Source organism: Mobula birostris, chromosome 27 (assembly GCF_030028105.1).
Source record: "Mobula birostris isolate sMobBir1 chromosome 27, sMobBir1.hap1, whole genome shotgun sequence".
NCBI classification, from domain to species: Eukaryota; Metazoa; Chordata; class Chondrichthyes; order Myliobatiformes; family Myliobatidae; genus Mobula; species Mobula birostris.
In genome coordinates, this window is record NC_092396.1 from 18,400,263 (window position 1) to 18,422,426 (window position 22,164).

General features: G+C 47.2%; 1 protein-coding gene across 6 annotated transcripts in view; it reads right to left on the reverse strand.

The window, feature by feature from the left end:
- The window catches only part of LOC140188502 (paired box protein Pax-7), a 153,393-nt gene that overhangs the window by 61,247 nt on the left and 69,982 nt on the right, over positions 1-22,164 (reverse strand). For all 6 annotated transcript variants that reach the window (XM_072244825.1, XM_072244829.1, XM_072244826.1 and 3 more), the window contains one exon: positions 11,826-12,028. In XM_072244825.1, the coding sequence (XP_072100926.1) occupies positions 11,826-12,028 (203 nt within the window). The remainder of the gene's footprint in view (positions 1-11,825; positions 12,029-22,164) is intronic.

Consider the following 22,164-nt stretch of genomic DNA (forward strand, 5'->3'; position numbering starts at 1 on the left):
TTCTGGGGACTCGGTAAAGAGCCACAATGTCTTATCTCACAGAACATAAACATTTATTGACATCAAAGTGGAATCCTTGAGACAGACTGCAGGAGAAATCTGGGCTCTTGAGTCATCCCCCAAAGTCTGAGTCAAGTCCATGGTTCAGATTTGCTCTGACATTGAGTAGGAAAGCTCAGATGTTCAGTGGAAGAACAATTGGTTCCCAGCGAGGAAGTGAGTCCCAGTGATAAACAGGGAAAGTGCCCCAGCTCCTCCAGGATGGGACTGCACTCAGCAAAGGACAGCCATGCTCAATGCCAAGGGGGTCCAGTGCCCAAAAGTGGGAGCAGCCTGCATGTTTGCTGCTCCGCACTGCGCAGAAATAAGTGAAGGCTTCCAGTGATGCGGAATCCTTCATTGGGGGACAGTTGTAGCATTGAGAATGGGGCTTTGTGGATGTCAGAGTGGGATCAGGGAAGGGCCGGGAGGGGATGGTTTGGGTGCAGGGTCTGACTGACCAGATGGTCGTATCGTGAGACCAGTGATGGTTGGGGGGGGGGGGGGGTCAGAGCAGGAAGAAACACCCTGGTACATATCTAACCAAAGCAGACAACCTGAGACCAAGAGGGGAGGGAGAGAAGATGGCAGAAGAAGAGGAAAATGAATGGGGGTGAGAACAAGTGGGAGCTGAAGGCAGGAGAGTGCTGGACAGGTAGGACTGTGTCAGTCTGCGGGCTCTGGGATTGATTACACCGGGAGCTAATGATAAGGATCAGTGCTTACAATTTGTCAGACAAGCGGGTAAAGTGATCGCACAGGGGAGAGGCCCAGTTCTGCTCCTTCCATCGCAGCCTGGTCATTTTATGAAGATGGATTGCCCTCCAGGTGCTGTGTGTAACAGAGCACAGGAAAACACACAGGAGCTGATGCAGTCAGGGAGCAGGCGTAGTGCCCGGCTCAGGAACCTCCCCCCCCGCACCCCCAGCACCGCTTCTCACAAAATATTCCAGAAGACGGCAATGCCAAGGTGCACACTAAAAGGCAGTCAGATGCCCACTGCCATTTCCTCGGCACCTTGCACCACTGTGCAGAAGATTTTCACCCCGTGAAAATGCGGCATTGCTTAATTAACTGGAAGTATAGGCAGCCTGAACGATTAATATGCCCCCCCCATTACCCTCTTCAAAAGGCCTGCCTGAGAATCAGACACCGAGAGGGTTACGAGATTGAGGAACAGTGTGGGGGGGGGGGGGGGGAAGAGTGGGATGCCAGGAAAAGTTGAGTCGATAGTCAGGAAGGCAGATGCAATGTTAATGTTCATTTCAAGAGGATTAGGATAGAAAGGCAATGCTGAGTAACACAAACAAAATACTGGAGGAACTCAGCAAGTCAAGCACATCTAAGGAAAAGAATAAACAATTTATTCTTGCCCTTTGATGCTGCCTAACCTGCTGTGTTCCTCCAGCATTTTGTGCGTGCTATGCTGGATTTCCAGCGTCTGCAGAGCCTCTTGTGTTGATGTAATGCCAAGGCTTTTTAAAGCATTGGGCAGATCACACTTGAAGCATTGCGAGCCGTTTTGGACCCTGTATCTAAGAAAGGATGTGCTGGCATGGAGAGGATCCGGAAAAGGTTCACGAGAGTGATCCCGGGAATGACAGGGTTAATGTATGAGGAGCATTTGATGGCTCTGGGCCTGTACTCACTGGAGCTTAGAAGAATGAGGAGAGGATCTCAATGAAACCCTATCAGATATAGGGCATGGGGAGGATGATTCCTATAGTGGAGGAGCCGAGGACCAGAGGGCACAGCCTCAGAATACAAGGACATCCCTTTATAACAGAATGAGAAAGAACTTCTTTCGCTAGTGGGTGGTGAATCTGTGAAATTCATTGCCACAGACAGCTGAGGACTCCAAGTCATTTGGTATATTTGAAGCGAAGGTAGATAGTTCTTGATTAGTAAACAGCATCAAAGGTTACAGGGAAGAAGGTAGGGGAATGGGGTTGAGAGGGAAAATAAATTAGCCATGATGGAATGGCATACTGAATAGGCCGAACAGCCTAATTCTGCTCCTCTGACATGGGTGGGAGAGCTGGGAACAGTGTGGGGGGGGGGGGAAGAGGAAGAGTGGGGTTCCAGGAAAGTAGCTTCAGGTTGGTTGGAGGGCGAGGCGGGGGAGCAAAGGGGAGAAAGAGGAAGATGATTGGTGAGGATTTGGGACAGAAAGGGGAATGGGAGAGGAGATGAGGAAGGGGAGAGAAGAGGATGTAAATGAGGGGGTTGTGGTGCTGAGACAGGTTGGACAGAGTGGGGAGAGGGTGGGAAACAGAGGAGAGGAGGTGGACACAGGATGCGAATGAGAAGAGGAAGAAAAGGTAGAGGGGAAGGTGGGGAGAAGAGGGAAGAAGGGAGAAAGTTGCCAGTGGGGATGACATGACAACGTGACAACACGCACTGGCTTTATAAAGAGGTCAGTAAAATGAGCCCAAACCTTTTGGGTGGTTTCTTGCAGAGGGATCTTAAATGAAGTATGATGGGCAGCATTTCCAGTGTATAATGGGCACCAGGTCCCACCACATGGGTAACTCACCACTTAATTATTTATTGAGATACACCACAGAATAGGCTCTTCTGGCCTATCGAACCGTGCTGCCCAGCAATCCCCGATTTAATCCGAGCCCAATCATGTGTCAATTTGCAGTGACCAATTAACCTTCCCACCAGTGGGAGAAAACCTCGCGGTCACAGGGAGAACGCACAGACAGCAGCGGGAATTGAACTCGGATTGCTGGTACCACAAAGCATTGCGCTGACCACTACACTACAGCACCCCATCTGTGTACTACCTGTGGAACCAGCTAACCCTCTTCACTGGGAATATCACAGAGATGGCTAAGTGCATCTTCACCTTGCATGATGGTTAAGGTGGGTGACCCAGAGCCAATTTCCCAGCTCTTAGTTAAAGCCAAGGATTTTTTGTGTGTGACTGTATTTTACTGATTATCTTCTATGTGCTAGGTACTGCATGGTGCACCTTGGCCCCAGTGTAACATTGCTTTGTTTGGCTGTATTTATGGGTATTCATGTCTGGTTGGATGACAATTCAACTTGAACTATTAGAACTAGAGGTGGATGGGTATGTAAATTGCACTGTGGATTTATTGTGTCCCAGTTTACACCAACACACATCTCAGCACTGTGGTAAGGGCCACAGTGACAAGCAAGCTGACTGCCATCCCAGAACTTTCTAACACTGTTTGTGCTCATTTGCTCCCCTGCCAAGCTCTGCTGGGGTTGTTCTGGTTTCTCTCACATTGCCGGGGGAAAGTGTTAATGATACCAGTGCTCCTCACACACAGGGAGGGGGGAGGGAGGGAGGGAAGGGGAGGGGGAGTGGGAGAGAGGAGGGGGGGAGAAGGGGGGGGGAGAAAGGGGGGGGAGAAAGGGGGGGGAGAAAGGGGGGGGGAGAAAGGGGGGGGGAGAAAGGGGGGGAGAAAGGGGGGGAGAAAGGGGGGGGAGAAAGGGGGGGGGAGAAAGGGGGGGGGAGAAAGGGGGGGGGAGAAAGGGGGGGGAGAAAGGGGGGGGAGAAAGGGGGGGGAGAAAGGGGGGGGAGAAAGGGGGGGAGGGAGCAGTGTTGCTCTCACAGATTCTCAACTGTGCGCCTGTCTTGTGACTTGGAGAAATGTTCTTGTCAAAGGATTCTGCTGTTTAAATAAATCCATTTACTCATAAATGAAATTAGTGAGTATCATGACCGTTCATCTGAACAAAGATTCAATGATGACAATTCCAGTTTCTCTGAAACATTTGCAACGTGTCAAAAGCCAAAAAAACTCATCCAACTGATACAGCCTGGATGGTTGGACTGGATTTTGAGGTCACATTTGCTCAGAGAAAGGGGGGAAACATTAATTTTTGAAAAGGAGACAAATCAAACAGAAGCCTTACAATTTCTACAGCACCTTCTATGACTTCATTATCTCCAAGTGCTTTCTGGCCAGTGAAGTGCTGTGAGGATGTGGGCAGTTTGGGATCTGTTAGTGTCAGCAGCTTGACAATGAGGAAGAGAAATTCTTAGTCCCAGAGAAACATCTTGGAATGAGCACTGGGGAAAGTGCCCTGAGCTTGAGTAAAACAAGACTGAGACATTTTTCAGTTGTGGATGGATGAGCAGCAGGATGGATGGGGTACTCAGCTCTCCGGAAGCCTAGGATTTCCAACGCAGATGAGAGTCCAAACAAATGAGAAGAAAACTGTGTGGGATTCAGCTAGCATAAAGGGATGATGAAATGGTTAACCTGGAGTACACTAGTTCTTGCCCCATTCCTCATTGAAATGCTGCGGAGTTTGGGGACGAATATGGCTACCCATGCCCCAATAATAAATTCTGACCAAGGGTCTATGAAGCAAAAGGGATCGAGAGTGGTTAGCCTGTTTCACGTGGCAGAGTGTGCACAGCTTCCTGAGAAGCTGTCTGGAGGAAAATGCAACTTGGTGAATGCAGTAAAAAGTGAAATGAGCAATCTATAAATAAGGGTGATCGAAGACGTGACGTCAATTACATTTGCTTGCGCACGGGCACCTTGAAAAGGAGGCTACGTAACACCTCCATTCTCAATGCCCCGGGACTCAGACAATGTACAAGTGGTAAGTCTGAAGAGTTTGCAACCATCTGCAGCCATTAGTACTGGTTGATGATCACCCCCTGGTTCACATCATTGCAGCCAATTCATTGCAATCCATGCACTACCATGGAGTAATTTAGAATCTTGGATTCTGTGTGTGTGTGTGTGTGTGTGTGTGTGTGTGTGTGTGTGTGTGTGTGTGTGTGTGTGTGTGTGTGTTACTTTAAGAAAATCCAACCGCGTTGTTGAAGTTCTATGCTCCCGACAAACGCACATCTTGCCAGACTGCTGCAGTACTGGCACTTACCCAGCATATCCTACCCAGTAAAAGCAAGACGAATCCGATCCAATCCAAACCTCCGCCACCCATCGGTAGCAACAGAAGGAGTCATCAACAGAACTGTCAGGGGGCAGTAAAGCAGATTGCATAACCCCAACAATCCCTGTCGAGAGAGGAGGACCGATTGGACAACTACTTCACAGAGCTAGCATGGGTATGGTGGCCAGAATGGCCACCTTCTAAACGTTAAGATTCTATTAACCTAATTGGCTTCAAAGTAGCTGAAAGGCAGTTTACATTTATTTTCTTTCCAATTGAGTGAGGGATGGAAAAAAAAAACTAAAGCTCGTTTGTAGAGAAAAGAAATAAAGGTACAGCTGTTGTCAGCGCGCATTCCAGAAGGATTTCTCACTGCCAGAGTCTGCCTCTTCCCACCACTTTCAAGCCCACCGATCCCTCAAACATTTTCTACATTTCATTGTCGATCTCTCAGCCTCTCTGGGGCTTTCTGAAAAACTGCAAACATTAATCACTGAAATGCCTGCGCTGTGCCAAGCCCCGCTTGCTCCCTGCCCCCACAACCTCGGAGGTATGAGCCGAGAGGGTCGAACAGGAAATTGAGGATTTAAGATGTGGTAGGAGCCTCTCCTTGCTCATGGAAACTCATTCAGTCATACCTGTGACTGATCCCTTTCTTCAGAGGCGTGAAGACCCCTGAGGCTGTGATGAATTCCTGATGGACCAACCCTGAGGGATTGTATAGGGAATGGTGCTGGGCTAAAGGGTGTGCAGAAGAAGAGGTTTAGTGTGATTTACTCTGCACCATTTAGCAATCAGCTTGGATCCTTTGGGCACAAAGGTTTCAGAACATGTGTGTCAGCCATGGCTCAGTACATAACTCTTCCTCCTTTGAGGCAGGTTTTGTTTTCAAGTTCCACCCGAGAACCTGAGCCCAACATGTGGTCTGACCCAGTACCCAGGGAGCACCACACGGTGGGAGGTGCTATTTTTCAGAGGAGATGACAAATTGAGGCCCTGGCAACCCTCCCAGCTGGACGTAAAGCATTCTGCAATACTAATTTGAAGAGAGCATGTGTTTTTTTTCTCCCCCCAGTGTTCTGACCACATCCAAGCTTCAGCTGAAATCATCGTCTGACCTTCATCACATTGTGGTCTGTGGGATTTTACACAGTTTCAGATCTGCTGCTCAAACCTTTCTAATCTTCGTCGGCAGTCACAGACATGTCCTCAGAACTTGCAGTTTGTATTGAACCCTGGACCTTTGATATCTGGTCATTTCATTAAGCTTCATTGTGACATCTTCACAATAAGACCAAAATATATAGGAGAAGAATTAGGCCTTTCGGCCCATTGAGTCTACTCCTGCATTCCATCATGGCTGATTTATTAGCCCCTCGACCCTGTGCTCCTGCTTTCTCCCCATAACCTTTTACACCTTATCAATTAAGAACCTATCAACCTCCTCTTTAAATACACCCAATGACTTGGCCTCCACAGCCATCTGTGGCAATGAATTCCACAAATCCATCACCTGCCCACTGGTCCTAAACTCCCCCACTATAGGAGACATCCTTTCCATGTCCACTCTATTCAATAGGTTTCAATGAGAACTTATTAAGTCTACAGTGGTGGCTCATTAATTCAGCCTGGGCCAGGTGCTGTCACCAACTGGTAAAAACTTTCATCTTCCTGTTCCAGTTTGTGCTTAACACATCTGATCCTTGCAATTAAATAGCAAGGGTTCCAACACGCTCAATGTGCTAGCGAGATTCCCTTTGCTTCATCTATCCAATTCAGTCAGAACACCCCAGTATTAAAGCTGGGAGTGCATTGGCACACCAAACCCACAGGACAAAAACTAGTTTTCTGTTTCTACATATTGAAAAAAACAGGATGTTACCCCAATAAATAAATTATAAGTATGAGAGGATTGGGAAGAGGCTCCAACAATGAAAGGCGTATTTCCATATCCTGGCCAGAAGCATGGAATGACAGCGAATAGTAGGAGACCATTCAGCCCAATCTGCAACTGGCCTACGGCAGGGATATCCAATTAGTCTCAATCTCTACACTTTCTCTGAAACGCTGTGTTTTTGTCTTTAATTCAAATATTTATCCAAGAGATTTATGAAAGTATCTATTGAATCCGCTGCCCACACCCTCTGACCCTCTTTCACACAACTTTACAGACTACAACAACTGATGTTGCTGATTCACTCTCCTTTCATCTATGCTCTCTGATTAGCAATTCTTCCGTCACTGAAAAACAAAACTGCAGCCTTATTCTGGCAAACAGATCTAGGGTTTTGAACACCACCATCATCAAACCTCCTCTTTGAGTCTCTGCTTAGAAGAGAACAATCTTATATTTTCCGGTTTTCCAGCGGAGAACTGAAGTCCTATAATGCCTCCATTGCTAACATGTCCCAGTCAGATACTGGGATGAGTTTGCTGACCCCAATCTGACTGGGAGATCCCACTCCAGGAACTGAGTAATGAGGTCTACTTCATGCTTCCCAGTGAGACCCTTAAACAGCATTGGCGTTTCATCTCGTAGTTGTTGTTTACATAACTCTGAATATTATTAATGTTGGACTGAGGATCTATGCATGTGTAGATGTGGAAGGCCATACCAATGAGATACAGCAAGACGTCATCAGGAGAGAAACCCACTGTACAGATTTGTCCACCAAGGGACTGAGCCCTATAGACCAGAACAGACCATGGTTTGTTCCAGGAAGACTTGGGTCTACAGAGGGATGGCAACAAATGGGGAAGGGAGACAGAGAGATCAGCTAGGTTTCTTTCTTGTGATTTCTACCAGTGATCCACCTGTCTACGAGCACAGAATAGGCCCAGCCGTGGCCTTCTCCATTACCGATATTCTCTGCTTCACCCTAGAAGGCAGGATGTTTGACAGTTAGACAAGTCAAAATGCTTTTGAGAGTGGCATTGTATGGTCACGTTCTTCAAAATCTATGACCCTTATAATAGACACAGTTTGTTTTAAGCCACTCCAAAATGTCCCTTTCAAATTTTATTTTACTTTTTATTGTTATTGGGATACAGTGCGGAAGATGCCCTTCTGGCCCTTTGAGCTTTGCCACCCGGCAGTCCCTGGTTTAATCCTAGCCTAATCATGGAACAATTTACAATGACCAATTAACCTACCAACCAGTACGTCTTTGGACTGAGGGAGGAAACTGGAGCACCTGGAGGAAACCCACGCAGTCACAGGGAGAACATACAGACACCTTACAGGTAGCGGGCGGGAACTGAACCCAGGCGCTATTACTGTAAAGAGTTGTGTTAACCACTACACTACCATGCCACCCCATTTAAGACCCATTCACTATGAATCCAACGCCAGCTCAAGGTGAAGATTCTGCAGTGCCTTCAGGACAAATGGGGGAAGGGGGAGCTTTGGCAAATGCTTATCAGTGCAAAGGCCCAGTGAAATGAGGAGTGAATTACTAACTTCAGCCTGGGTAAACCAAGGGACTGAGTCCCATAGACCAGAACAGACCATGGTTTGTTCCAGGAAGACTTGGGTCTACAGAGGGATGGTGACAATTGGGGAAGGGAGACAGAGAAATCAGCTAGGCTTCTTTCTTGTGATTTCTACCAGTGATCCACCTGTCTACGAGCGCAGAATAGGCCCAGCTGTGGCCTTCTCCATTACCGATACTCTCTGCTTCACCCTAGAAGGCAGGATGTTTGACAGTTAGACAAGTCACAAGGGGTTGTGGCCTCTGTATCAACCTGGCCGAGATTTGTCAGAGCAAACCATTCCCTGGAGCCTCAGTGTAATAATGAAACTAAACAAACATCTTGTACAACCTTTGCTCTCTCACTTTGATGGTGCTGATTCACTGGGTGTAGGCAACAACATTATTGCAGCTGCCCAAATATTAGAATTCCAATGGACCAAGTCCTTTTCCATATCTTCCCTTTGTACAGAATCAGAACAAGCTTAAACCCTTCCCATTCACTCCTATTGTACAATTCCCAATGATGCAACATACTTTTCAATTCACTCTCCTTATACAGAATTCCAATTAATTTTAAAATCAATTGTGTTCATTCCATTACACAGAATCTTAAATAATTCAAAAATCATCATCGACATGGAATCCCAATGGATTTACGCCCATTGCCATCTGCTTCCATTATACAGAATCCTAAAGGAATGAAGTATATTTACTCCCTTCATGCACAATTTCATAATGTTTTCATCCTGTCTCACATTTCCATAGCAAGGAATCCAAAGTCCTCTACCAACTAAAAAGATTTCATCTCCCTTGCATGCACTCCCACCGCGAAGAAGTGCAGCAACTTTCATTCATATGGTGTGTTTAACAGAGCAAAGATCATCTAATTTGCAGGTGTGCTGACAAACAAAGTTAACATCATATTAAGTGAAAACACGGCAGATGACCAAAAGCTCGAGCAAAGAGATGGGTTTTGAGGAGCATCTTATATATAGCGGAATTGGAAAGACAAAGATTTTTGAGGTAGAAACATCAATGTTTTGGGCTTTGATAGGTGTACTCAAGGTTAGTTTATAGAGCATTACAGCTCTTCAGTCTACACTGTTGTACCTACTCCAATCTAACCTTTCCCTCTTACATAACCCTCTATTTTTCTATCATTCATGTACCTATCTAAGAGTTTCTAAAATGCCACTAATGTATCTGCCTCTACCAGCACACCTGGCAGGATATTCCATGCACCCACCACACTCTGTATAAATAACTTTCCTCTGATATTCCTCCAATCGCCATAAAATTATGCACCTTGGTATTCGCCATTCCTTCCTTGGGAAAATGTCTCTGGCTAATCAGTTGATGTATGCCTTTTATCATCCTGTACACCTCTGTTAAGTCACTTTTCACCCTCCTTCGCTCCAAAGAGAAAAGCCTTAGCTCTCTCAACCTATCTTCATCTGAAGATGATGGAAAGATTAAAAATGGAGAAGTGAAAATTGAGGAATTGGTAATGGGAACTGAGTAGCAGCAAAATCTTGAGGGATTGGAGGATAAGAATGAGACTTCTAAAAATAAAACCCAAGAGGAGATGTATACCAAATGAGAATAACACTGTCAACAGTGTTTTAAGGACTTCAAGCTTACAGGGGATAGAACAGATTGAAATTTATTATAATGGCCAGTCTAGAGTTAGTAGAGACAAGTTTCAGCCAGTGAGCTGAAGCAGGGGCAGAGCTGATTTGTAAACTATAAAGCTGGAGTTGTAAAGAGACAACCTTAATTAAAGCTAATCCTAATGGAACAAACACCTCATTAGTCCCACTCTACAGAATTCCAGTGAATCAAAATCTTTCTCATTCAGTCCAACCACACAAATTTTCAATGCAGCCAACTCCTTCTCATTTATTTCCAATTCATATACAAGCATACTGGTCTAAATGTTTTCCTTACAATGTCATTTCATCTGGGATTTCAAAGGAACCGACCCTTTGACACTTATTATGTTTCCCTGGTCCATGGAAGAAGAAAGCAATTTTAAATGTTCAAGTGCTTCAGAAAGTCATGGTTAAACAAATGAGGTTCATTCCTAACACAATATAAAGGAATATAAGCAGTTCATGTGACTGCAGGAATATTTCATAACTGTTGCATACCAGGTGGCACAGAGCTTGGAAACAAACAGAAACACATGCAATATACTGAAAGTAAATCTATGCGATGAGAAAGGCGGGTTGGTGAAATGTGTGGACAAGCGAAAAAAAGGAAATTTAACGCAGAGAATTAGGAACTGTTTAATCCTAGTAGCAAAAATAAGAGGCAAACTGAACTGGGGGGCACATTTCTAAAAGGGTACTGGAATCAGCTGATCAGAAAAGTTGTTGACAGTGGCAGGGCTGATTGAGAAAATGAGTAAAAAGCTAAATGAAGCTCTGATGCTAGCACAGAAGGATGAAGCAAGGAAGTGCTCCACCAATACTGTAAAACACTTGTTTGTCCTTGATTAGAGCATTGCCTAATTCTAAACAGACCAGGAAAGACTTGAGACCTCAGAGAAAGATTTACTGAAATGGTTTCAAAGTTGAAGAATTTTAGTTATGTAAATAGTCTTATAAGTTGTTTTCCCCCTTGAAATAAAGACTAAGAGGAAATTTGATAGAGATGTTCAGACTATGATGGGTCTAGGCAGAATAGAGAGAAATTGTTCAAAAGCCAGGGGGAGGTGGGATGAAAGTGACTGATATGGTAAGGATTTGCTCCAGAATGAGCAGTTAGGTATCTGGAACTCACTGTTGCAGACTGAAAGCTGATTTATTTTTTCATAGCAAAGGAATGACAGACTATTGGAAGAGGGCAGGACAGTGAGCTTGCCTGGGATGGACTGGATGGACCAACCTAGCTCAGTTCAGTCGTGGTCAGTGCAGATGTTTACATCTGTATTGTCAAAATGGGCTTGCTGGTGGGACTGATACATGCCCTTGATGGCTTCGAGCTCAGGGGAGGATCAAGTCCGCAAAGTGCAGCTAGAGGAGGACACATGGTGAGGGGGTGGTTGGGTTCCCCAAAGCTCAGAAAGTTGAACATGTGCCTGTGGACAGTAGAGGTCAATGAAAGATGGCAGTGGAGGCAATTATGGAAGACTACTGACATAATAAGAGCTGAACACACCAACACTGAAAGTGCCCAGTTCAGTCACACTCTCTACCTTGTGTATGGTGCAGAACAGTGAACCTCAAGCGCTGGCTCTCCTGTTGCCTGGTATGCCAGCCTTGTATTGGAGGCTTTGAGGTAGCACAGGTCCTCCAATTGAGATGAGACTAGGATGACGTGATGAAAGGGTGCGGCGGTGGGAGGCACTTACTCGATGGGCCAAATAGCCCCTTTCCGCGCCAAAGTTTCTGTAACCAAAGGAAAGCCAATATAACTCACCTGGACCCGTGCCTCTGTGAGCTTAGTCCTCTGGGCCAGCTCCTCTCGAGTGTAGATGTCTGGGTAGTGGGTCCTTTCGAAAGCTTTTTCCAACTCCTCCAGCTGCTCGGCGGTGAATGTGGTGCGACTCCGCCGCTGCTTCCGCTTCAGAGGCAGGTCCGGCTCGGATTCCACGTCCGAGGTCCCATCATCCAAACGATTACCTGCAGAGGGGCAACGTTCAATAAATCACTAATGTGCGGGAAGAGAAGAATAACATGAGCCTCCCCTCCTCCTCCCCCCCCCCCCCCAACGCCGGTCAAAGGCACCGCAATGTTCAAAAGTAAAATAAGCTTGGGACGGGCGCATCCCGACCTCGATGGACTTCCAGCCAGAGGCCGGACAGAACCTGCTCACAAGGAACAGTTCGATCGTGGCCGCGCCGGGACGCGGTCTCCCTGAGCAGGCTTTGAGGGTGAGTTGGGAGCTCACTGCCACGAACCTGCGTTGGTTTGCCCGGGTTTATTTGCGCTTCTTCCCAAGATTAATTTAACTCCTCACCCATCCCACGCCCAGAGCGTCAGTCTCTGTCATGCAGGCTATTATCAACATAGCAACATTTCTAATTTTAAAAAAACACCTCTGATTGACGTCTCAGAGCTTCTATTCTCATGGACGAAGCAACGAAAAACCCAATGCCCTGAATTCGGGTTCCAAGCCACATCCAATGATCCAGGCAAAATGGCCCTTGACCAATGCACGAGTGCGCATGCGCCCGTTGTGTGAGGGATTCAAGGAGAATCTATTATGTGAATGGTTCACTTCAAAGGGATCGGCGTGGAATATGAAGAGCGAGAGATCCATTGGGAAGGCAGCAACTCTTTTTTTGGTTCCACAGACTCAATCATTCGGCGGTAGCTCACGTGTGATCGAGGGCAGCGAGGCTTGACGTGCTGTCCGGCTGCAGAAGGCGCCACTGTTGACCCTGAGTCTGCCCTTTCCTCGTAGGCATACAGACCCTATCCCAGCAGCAATCCTAGGCCGGTGAGCATCTTAATCCTGCGAAACTCAAACCTATTTCAGCTGCGACTGAGATCACCAAAGATTCCAGGGTGACCACGGTTTCTCATCAAGAAGGGTACGTCCCCTGTAGGGGTTGAGATGTATTTACCTGTTCTACAAGTTTGATCATTCAGCAAGCCCCTGGAGTGTTAATGTCAGATCCGTGCTTTCTTGAAGGGTGAAGGATATTTAATCCAGGCACGTTACAGGGGAGGCAGCTGTCGAGTTCTGGAGGAGATCAGTCCTAACATGCCAATGTTGCTGAGCCTCGCCTTCAGGTCTTGGTGAGTCGCTGGAGGGTTCGGCGCGGCAGCAATGGGAGTCCAGTCTCCGTGAGGTGTAGTTTCGAATGAATTGCAACTACAACTACTCTGCCTGTCAATGGAGAGCCAACGAGTATATTCCCCTAAGTGGTTCGGCGATAGGCCTCACCACCAGCCTCCCACAGCCGGTTGCCATGGGCAATAAATGGGCTGAGGTCATCACATACCATAATGAGAAAAGACCCGTTACCGCGGAGATCTGCGATGGCACTGGGAGCAAACCCACCAAATGGTTCTTTCTCGCCGATCACCGGATTCCTTCCCAAACCGGGGCGAGACCTTTGCTTGGTTACTGCGTGCCTCTTAGTTGCTCGACCGTCTGCCGGCGCTCAACGCGTGAGCCTCAGCTCGGTGTCGGTGCTGTGTTCGAGTGAGTGGAGAGTACAGCTGCGCCCGATCCTGTCCACATCCAACACACACACACACAAGGATTCCCTCAGGTTAATGAGCAACAGCGGCATCCCCGCCTGATTTCCTCCTCCCTAACTTGGGGGCTCCTCAACTACTCAACTGACAGAGGTAATCTAATTAACAACTGACTGCACGTCAAACTTTCCCGTCTTTGTAACTCTCTGATTCACTACACTCCTCTCTGCCACATCCTGATATAACATACCCGGCACCCATGCAACCTAATATAACTACGCAGCGCGTAATTGATTTAAAAAAAAACTACAGGTGCTAGAAATCTGAAACAAAAACAGAAAATGTCAGAAAGAAAGGCCAGCAGGCTAGGCACCATCTGTGGAAAGAGAAATGGTCAACGTTTCCGGTCCGCGGACGTTTTTCAGAACATTATATTCTTATTCTTAGAGATACAAGACAGTAACGGGTCCTTCCGGCTCCATGAGCCCACGCCGCCCAGTTACATCCATGTGGCCAATTAACCTCATAACCCGTACACCTTAGTCTCCGTCCTCTCAAATCGCCTCGCCCACAGTGTGAAAACATCGATTTAATGCACCCCTAATATGCACTCGTTAATATTTCGTACGGGAGGAAACCGGGGCACACGGAGGAAACCCACGAGATTAAGGGAAGAACCTTCAAACTCCTTACAGGTGAGGTGAGGGCCTCCGTCAGTCAGGAGGGTGCGTCCTGGCTGTCTAGATACGCAAGCTGGGCAGTACGATATGGAGAGCAAGCTGTTGCTCATGTAGAAAGCTCCCCCTCTCCACGCATCTGATAAACCCAAAGGAATGGCAGAGACCAATACAGTTTGGTAGCAGTCAGCGTTGTACTCAACAATGGAATGCCTTAGCTCCGGATTTTTTCCCCATGGGGTTTACTCCCGAAGCCTTTCCCATGAGTGGATATAGCTGCAAGGCAGTAGAGGTCTGAGATCGGAGGTTTCCCCCTCCTCGATGAGCTGCCACCCACGGCTGGCGAGCCTCATCTGCCCGAAAACTCCTTACAGACAGCGGCGGGAATTGGACCCGAATCACTGGCGCTGTAATAGCGTTACGCTGAACGTTACGTTTTGCTCTAGCTGAACTCCCAGTATAATGAATACCCCGATACAGTTTACCAACGTTCTGCTTCACCGCGCCCTTGGCTTTAACACCTCTCAACTCAACTCACCCACAATGTAAAAAACCCGATTTAATGCACCTCTAACTTTGCTACTCATTAATATTTCATCCCCTCACCTATTTACTCCGCTATATTCCAACATTGAAAAATGCGGGGATGCAAGATATCGTATTCTATGTCCTGTTTAAACAAGAGGAAACCTATTAGAAAGTGGTACTCTGGAATATGGCAGCTGTCGAAATTCACTTTCAGGAAGTCCCCCGCTCCTCTCTTGTTATGGCCGGACTAGAAACATATCTAAGCCACGCCAGGTAAGAATATTCGTTTAGTGAGTCTTACGCTAGATTTTGAATTCAGTGTAAAAGGACTGGATATAGGAAGTTCGATGATTTTATTCCAAACCAGACGATTAACCCATTGGGTAACACGCCTCCACCGGCTTTCTGGCCCATTTAGCGCAGCCGGCTGGGAATTCTTCAGCAGAAGTGACCAAAAAATGTCGTGGTTTGTAGTAAAACAAAAGTGGTCCAATAATGTGTTATAGGAAGGTAACTTGCTCCCCTGGTTAAGGTCCATACGTGACTCCTGTCCCAAACCAAAATAGTTGACTTAACTCCCATTAGGTCGAGCCAATGAAACACGCGAGTAACACGCGCAAAATGCGGGATGAACTCAGCAGGTCAGGCAGCATCTATGGAGACGAATAAAGATTCAACGTTTCCGACCAAGATCCTTCATTGCATTTCCAGCATCTGTACAACCTCTCGTGTTTATGAAACACACAAGTGTAGAGACAGCGGCCGGTCTCGCCTCCAGGAAAGGAAAGCTGTGCATTCCTGGTGTGCAGTGTGCCGGCCGGGTCGGCGCACAAGTGTGGGCGCGGTTCCTCCGCCGCTTGAACGGCAGGCAGCGCGCCCGCACTGGCGGAGCACAGGTTTCGGCGGCCGAGGGGCTGCAGAGGGAGCTCGCAGGCATAGCTACCCCCCTCATATCAAAATGTCTTCAGCACCCCAATCCCACACATGCGCACACACCCAAAAGGCACAGACATAAACAGAGCGCAACAAATACACACCAGCGTTCACACACGCATTTTCAATATACATACACGCTAACACGGAGAAACATTATTCAACGTCCATCCGATACAAACACCGATTCTCTCTCTCTCTCTCTCTCCCTCTCTCAAACACACACAGTCAGAACACCTTCTCACGTAACACCCTCCAACAGGAGTCTCAGTCTCCCGACCCCAAATTGTGTGATGATGGCCGGTGCGGGTGGATTTCAGGGGCTCTGGCCCGGTGTAACCTGGCGCTGCTACCAGACTAAATTGCCCGACGTTTCCTACTGTGGCCGAACCCAACCCCGTGCCTGTTTGACAGTCTTCCGCAAACATCTGGGGGCAATCGCTAACCAGATCTCCCCGCTCCTCGCCAGAGAAATCTATTTTGGAAAAAAAAGAGGAGGCGGAATCCGAAGGATTACTTCGAAATATATAAGTAAAAGCCTTTCAGGGGTTTAAAATGTAACCGTCCTTCAAATTCAATTTGATAGTGGCGGGATACGGTAAACAATGTTTGCAGGTGTGATGTGGTCATTTGTGCGGACTGCGAGGGTGGAAAAATTGCAGCTTTGTGATGCAGTCTACCGTGAACTAATGTGTAAATTAGTGAGTAGAAGTCAAGCAGCCAGAGCACATTCTCCAATAATAAATCCAAACAAGCCCTAGAGTCATTAGAGGAGCGTCTTCGCGCTAGGAGTTTTGTGCAGTTAGGATTAGGGAGAAACACATCTCTCGGTAGATTGAGGTGGGAGGGAGAGGGAGGTGTGGGGGCGGCGGTGCTTGGGAAATGGGACCAAGGTACGGAGCGAATCAGCAGGCTGCCGTGGTTTAATTAAACAAGGTGTTAAGGGATTAGGTGGAACTTGTCATTAAAATCCACTCAGGGCCTCCTCAGGACTAGGAGATGGTGTTTCACTTTGGAGAGGGAGACGCGGATGGTTGAAGGCATGAGGATGCATTAATGAAATCAAATTGCGCATCAGCCCCTTATAACAGCATCGCAGCGCTGGGGCTTGTTTTCTCGGGATGACTGAGATCAGCGCTGCCCTTCATTTGGCCTGGCGCATCTCGAGGACCCAGGCTCCCGAGAGAGCGGCTCAAATTTCCCCGGCCGAGGGCTCAGTCTGGGAGAACGCACCCGAGGGGGGGGGGGGACCAAATTGAGAGCAATTCCCCCCCCCCACCCCGGAAGTCGAGTCGCCATTGTTCTTTGGAATATTGGGAGCAGAGGACAGTGAGTGATTCCAGCGTTAGGTGTGGAAATAGACCAAAACAGGGGGGCAAGGAGTCTCCCTGACCTTCAGTCTAATAGATCTTAACCCCGTGATCGTGTTATAAAGAAACACCAGAGGCAGTGGTGAAAGTGAAGCAAAGAATGGGCGGTTGTACTTCGCGGTCTGGACAAAGGTGAAAAGAGCCTTGAGATTACGGGGGTGGGGTGGGGTGGGGTGGGGTGGGAGAAGCGATGGGTCAATGAATGTGTGTGGGGGGGTGACAGTAAGAAACTTAATATTCAGGAGAAACGGTTTGCCCAGAGTAGTGGGAATGAGCGTCAAGGGGAGGTTGGGAGAGCAGCCCCCCAACAAAAGCAAGAGGAACCGAGGGCTAAGCTTCCCGTGAAGAGGGGGGTGAAGGTCTGGACTCAGCGACCAGAGGAAATGGCGGGGGCAGAAACACTCACTATGTTCCAGAGGTGTTTGGAGATATATTTGGATATGAACGGTGTAGAGGGATACTGGCCAAATGCGGACAATTGGGGTCAATATAGATGGGCATCAGCGTCCCCAGGGACAAGGTGCGCTGGGAAGGCCCATATCTACTATTATTGTAAATTTTTACACCACTGACCTCCACAGTTCCTCACTGAGTGACATTATTCCCCCCCCCCCCGGACGTTAAGTGGAAGTTCACCTGACAGGTATTCAGAGTGGAAAGCCAACCCCAGAAGAAGGATTCACTGATGAAGGATTTCAGCTGGAAACATTGGCTCTCCATAGATGCTGCCCGACCTGCTGAGTTCCTCCGGCATTATGAGTGAGTTACCCCAAACAGGGAATCCCATACAGACTGTGAGATGTGTTCATTGGTTGGGGCTGAGTAGAGTTCAGAGAAACATCAGGCGGGTTCCTGCTCAATGTCATTCTGTCCACTCTCCACATATGGAGATGAGGTTGAGATGGACGACGCCCAGTTATATTGACCGCCTGTCAGAGTTAGAGTTCCCACATGAAGAATTTCCCTTTACCCCGGTGATGGGGTAGACAAATTTTGAGAATAAAAAATATCAAAAATACAAATGAAAAAGAGCAAAGAAAGGCCAGAGTAAATTTGATCCTGTTACCCACACCACAGTCTGTGCAGCAACAGATGCCAGTGGCTACAGCTCCTTCCTTTCACATGTTCAAATGCTTTCTCTTTGCTACATCTGACCTTGCAGCAGGCCCAGATCTAACAGGGCCTCAGCTAGACTCTGTCCACATCTGTGAAGTCTATTATAGGCTTTTATTCTGCATTCACTGGGGTGGGACGTGGCTGGAACCAGGCTCAGGAGCCCGTGTGCATGGGCTGAAGGAGAGGGTTGCTAACAAACGGGGGAAGATAGAGAGGTCGACAGGAGTGGATAGGAAGAGGGTAACGGTGACAGAAATGATGGCAGCTACAGAGTTTGAGATGCACATAAAGAATAAGAGACAGAAAGAGAAACATTATTATTATCAGAGAGAGGCATAGGTAGGCACAGTGCAAGGCAGATAGAAAGGACAGACAAAGAGTGGGACAAGCAAGACAAATATTGGCACGGAAAGTCAGAGAAGGTTTGAGTAAGTGATAAACAGTGTGGGGAAGACAAAAATAGAGAGAATGAGATAGTGTCAGAAGGAGATGTGTGGACTGACACAGAACGTGCAGTTCACTGCTTTATTGTTTCCCTGACTAAGCAAAACAAGAAGAGATAAAAGTGTCTTATTTTCTGAATTTCTGTGTTTTAGCCCATGCACACTTTCAGAAACAAGTAGAGTTCAAGGGCCTCCTCACTTTGGGCAGTAAAGTTGCTTCACAAGCTGACATACATTTTACGTTTCTGAAAACAGTATAAATTATTTATTTTTTTGAGCCCAAGTGAATGAAAACGCTCCCGTCTTTTATTTTTTCGTTGATAATGGTCCCTTTTGAAGGATGGGGAATCCTGAACAGTTGGGCCTCCTCCCTTTTAGCACACAAAAACCTGGCACTATTTGGCTTTTAATAGCTCTTGTCATGTGTGCTGTGCGCACTCTGAGTTTTTTGTCTCACCTAGGACAAAACAGAGGCCCAGGGACCCTTTCAGTGCTCTGCGGCCCGCACCTTAGGGGTCCATTAGTGAGTGAATACAGCACTGACAAACCCGTGCAGTCCAATGTGATATCTATAAACGCTGACATATTTACTCGATGTGCAGCGCTGTGAAGGAAGGTGCTCCCTGAATATTAAAACATTAAACAGCAGGGGGTGGGATCACAGGGTCTCGAGCTGTTTTAGGCATAACAAAGATACCTGCTCTTCAGGCCTAGTGGCTAAGACAGCTGTCATTATGACTGGCTACAAGGCCCTTTTCACACTTCTAGCCTCACCATTGATTCTCTTTATGGATGGGAGGGAGGTGGTGGTGAGAGAGAAGGGGAAAGTTTAAATTGACACTGTGAATGTATTTTTCTGCACTGATAGTCAGGCTGGGGCTTTCCTTTAACCACTTCTTGCCCGGGGCAGGTCCCGGAACCAGAACTCAACAGCTGCAGGCATCCAGAGCTGGGCATGGAATTGGCTTGCACGTGATGTTGGTGTAAACAGGTTGGGATTAGTTTCTGCAAAACTTCCCCTTCCCCACTCAGCACCTGGCTCTCCTCACTGTCAGCCCCTCCCTCACAAGTCATCCCAAATGCCAAGAATCAAAGGGTTAATGGTTTAATAGTTTGCAGCTTAGTCCAGAATGTGCTTTACATGAATATTTCAATTCCACCCCCCCCCACGGACAAAGCACCTGTAGATTTTGACTTATTTCAAGACCTTCCCTTTCCCTCAGCACCATTCCCGCCAAGATTTGTTACAGAATTTGCACAAGTTATTTACACTGAGCGTGTCTCAGTTCCATCTGCTCATCTGCTGGCTTGGGGAAGAAGAGCTGGGAATCTGAGCTGGAGTTTACAGCACATAATCAGGCCACTCAGCCCATCATAAGGTGAATGGAACAGCCATGGAGTCATACAGCCAGGAAACAGACCTAGCCTCGCCGACTGCAACACCTGTCAGCATTAAACCCCATTTCCCTGCAGCCAGCCCATATCTCTCTGTGCGTCTTGCCCACCCACCTACCCTCAGTCTGGGGTTGGGTTTGTGTTCCATGTGACCTCTCCTCTGGCCAGCTCAGGAGTCCTTGAAAGTGGATGTGCAGGTTGTAGAATTAGTTCAGAGTAGTGGTAAGTGAGGTGATCCACACTGGTTCAGGAGCCTGATGGTTGTAGGGTAATAAGTGTTCCTGAACCTAGAGATACAGGACCCAAGGGCGTCTGTACATCCTGCCCAATGGTAGCAGTGACAGGGCATGGCCTGAATGGGGGTGTCTTTGATGATGGATTCTGCTTTCTTGTGGCAGTGAGTGATCCATGTAAATGTTAGTCTTTAATATTTAACAGAAATAGTCCATCTCTAGGTGTAAAATCCTTCAATCCAAAAAAAAACACACACATGACTTTCCTTTATTTTAAACATGTTTGGAAAGAATTATGTTTCAGCTGTGCTGGGACTTTTATTCTTTAGATGTTTGAGTGTCTGCACCTACAGCCCCCATGGTGATTTACAGATAGATTGGGTTACTCTACCCACTGGTGCCAGCACTGAGGCGATGGCATTCCCATTCATCTCCAGGTCACCCAGTGTTTTCCTTCCAAGTATCACTATCTCCTGAGTAGACATTAAGCTGCACTCCTGCCATCCACACTAAATTCCTCTCGCAGTCCAGACATAGCTAACACATTGAAAATGTTGTCAGTGATCCTTGAAGATTTAGCATGGAGATCAAAACTACAAGCACGCTGATCTCATCTAGGGCAGCGAAATCTGTGTGTGTAAATCTTTGACAGGGAAAGGGAAAGGGGAAAATGAGCTGTAAGACAGTTGACTGCAGCTACAATTTCACAATAACCCTTTCTAGGCTTTAACTCTAGCTGAAGATGAGCCACTCGAAGGCCAGATTCAGACATTTGTCAGGACAGACATGTCGGACGCTGACACAACAGCATAGTCAAGCATGGATTTGGTTCGGTGCCTGAACAACCAGCAATGGCCAACACATCAAGTTTGAAGCAGGTCCTGCAATAAGTGCTCTCTGATGTTTAAGAACTTAATCAACTTGGAAATCCGGCTCCGAGTCAAACTGCAGGGACCGGACAGTGTTATCTGCCATATCTGGCCAGGGAAGGGGGTGCCATGCCTAGCACTGGGCTGGGATGTGAGATCAGGCAGAAGACTGGGGTTCTGGTTAATCAGCTTTCAGAAGAAAGTCGTGACAGGCAACTTAAAGTGTAAATTTAACCAGCTGGAGGCAAATAGAGTGTTTGCAATGATGATCTGAGGCACAAGGGTGTTCACAAAGAGCCCAGTGAGACAAGGGTATAGACCATTTGCTTTCTGCAGTTACTGCTCAAACCCCTTAACCTAATTCTGTAGAAGCTGGGGACACGTTGACTTTTTTGGGAATATGTTAACTCACTCTTGCCCAAATCTCTTACTCTGTTTTCCTTTTGTTGAAATACATTCGCATATAATTTGGCAGCTGCTGGCAGGACTGCATTGGTTGTGCAAGAACATTGGACCAGGAAAGGAGCTGATGTGAGCCATGCCTGGCCCATGAGCAGTTTCAGTGTGGCCATACACCTCTGGATTAGTTCAGAGGGTAGTTAACTCTCAGACACATGGATCCGGCATTGGAATCACACACTGGCCCAGACTGGGCAAGGACAGCAGATATACACTCAGTGGCCACTTTATTAGCTACACCTGCTTATTAATATAAAAATCTAATCAGCCAATCACCTGGCAGCAACTCAATGCATTAAAGCATGCAGGCATGGTCAAGAAGTTCAGTTGTTGCTCAGACTAAACATCAGAATGGGAGAAGAAATGTGATCAAATTGACTTTGGCAGATGAATGATTGGAGTGGTTTGAGTATCTCCTGGGATTTTAATGCATAACAGTCTTTAGAGTTTAGAGAGGGTGGTGCGAAAAGCAAAAATTAAAAAAACATCCAGTGAGTGGCGGTTCTGTGGGCGAAAATGCCTTGTTAGAGAGAGAGGCCAGAGGAGAATGGCCAGACTGGTTCAAGCTGACAGGAAGGTGACAGTA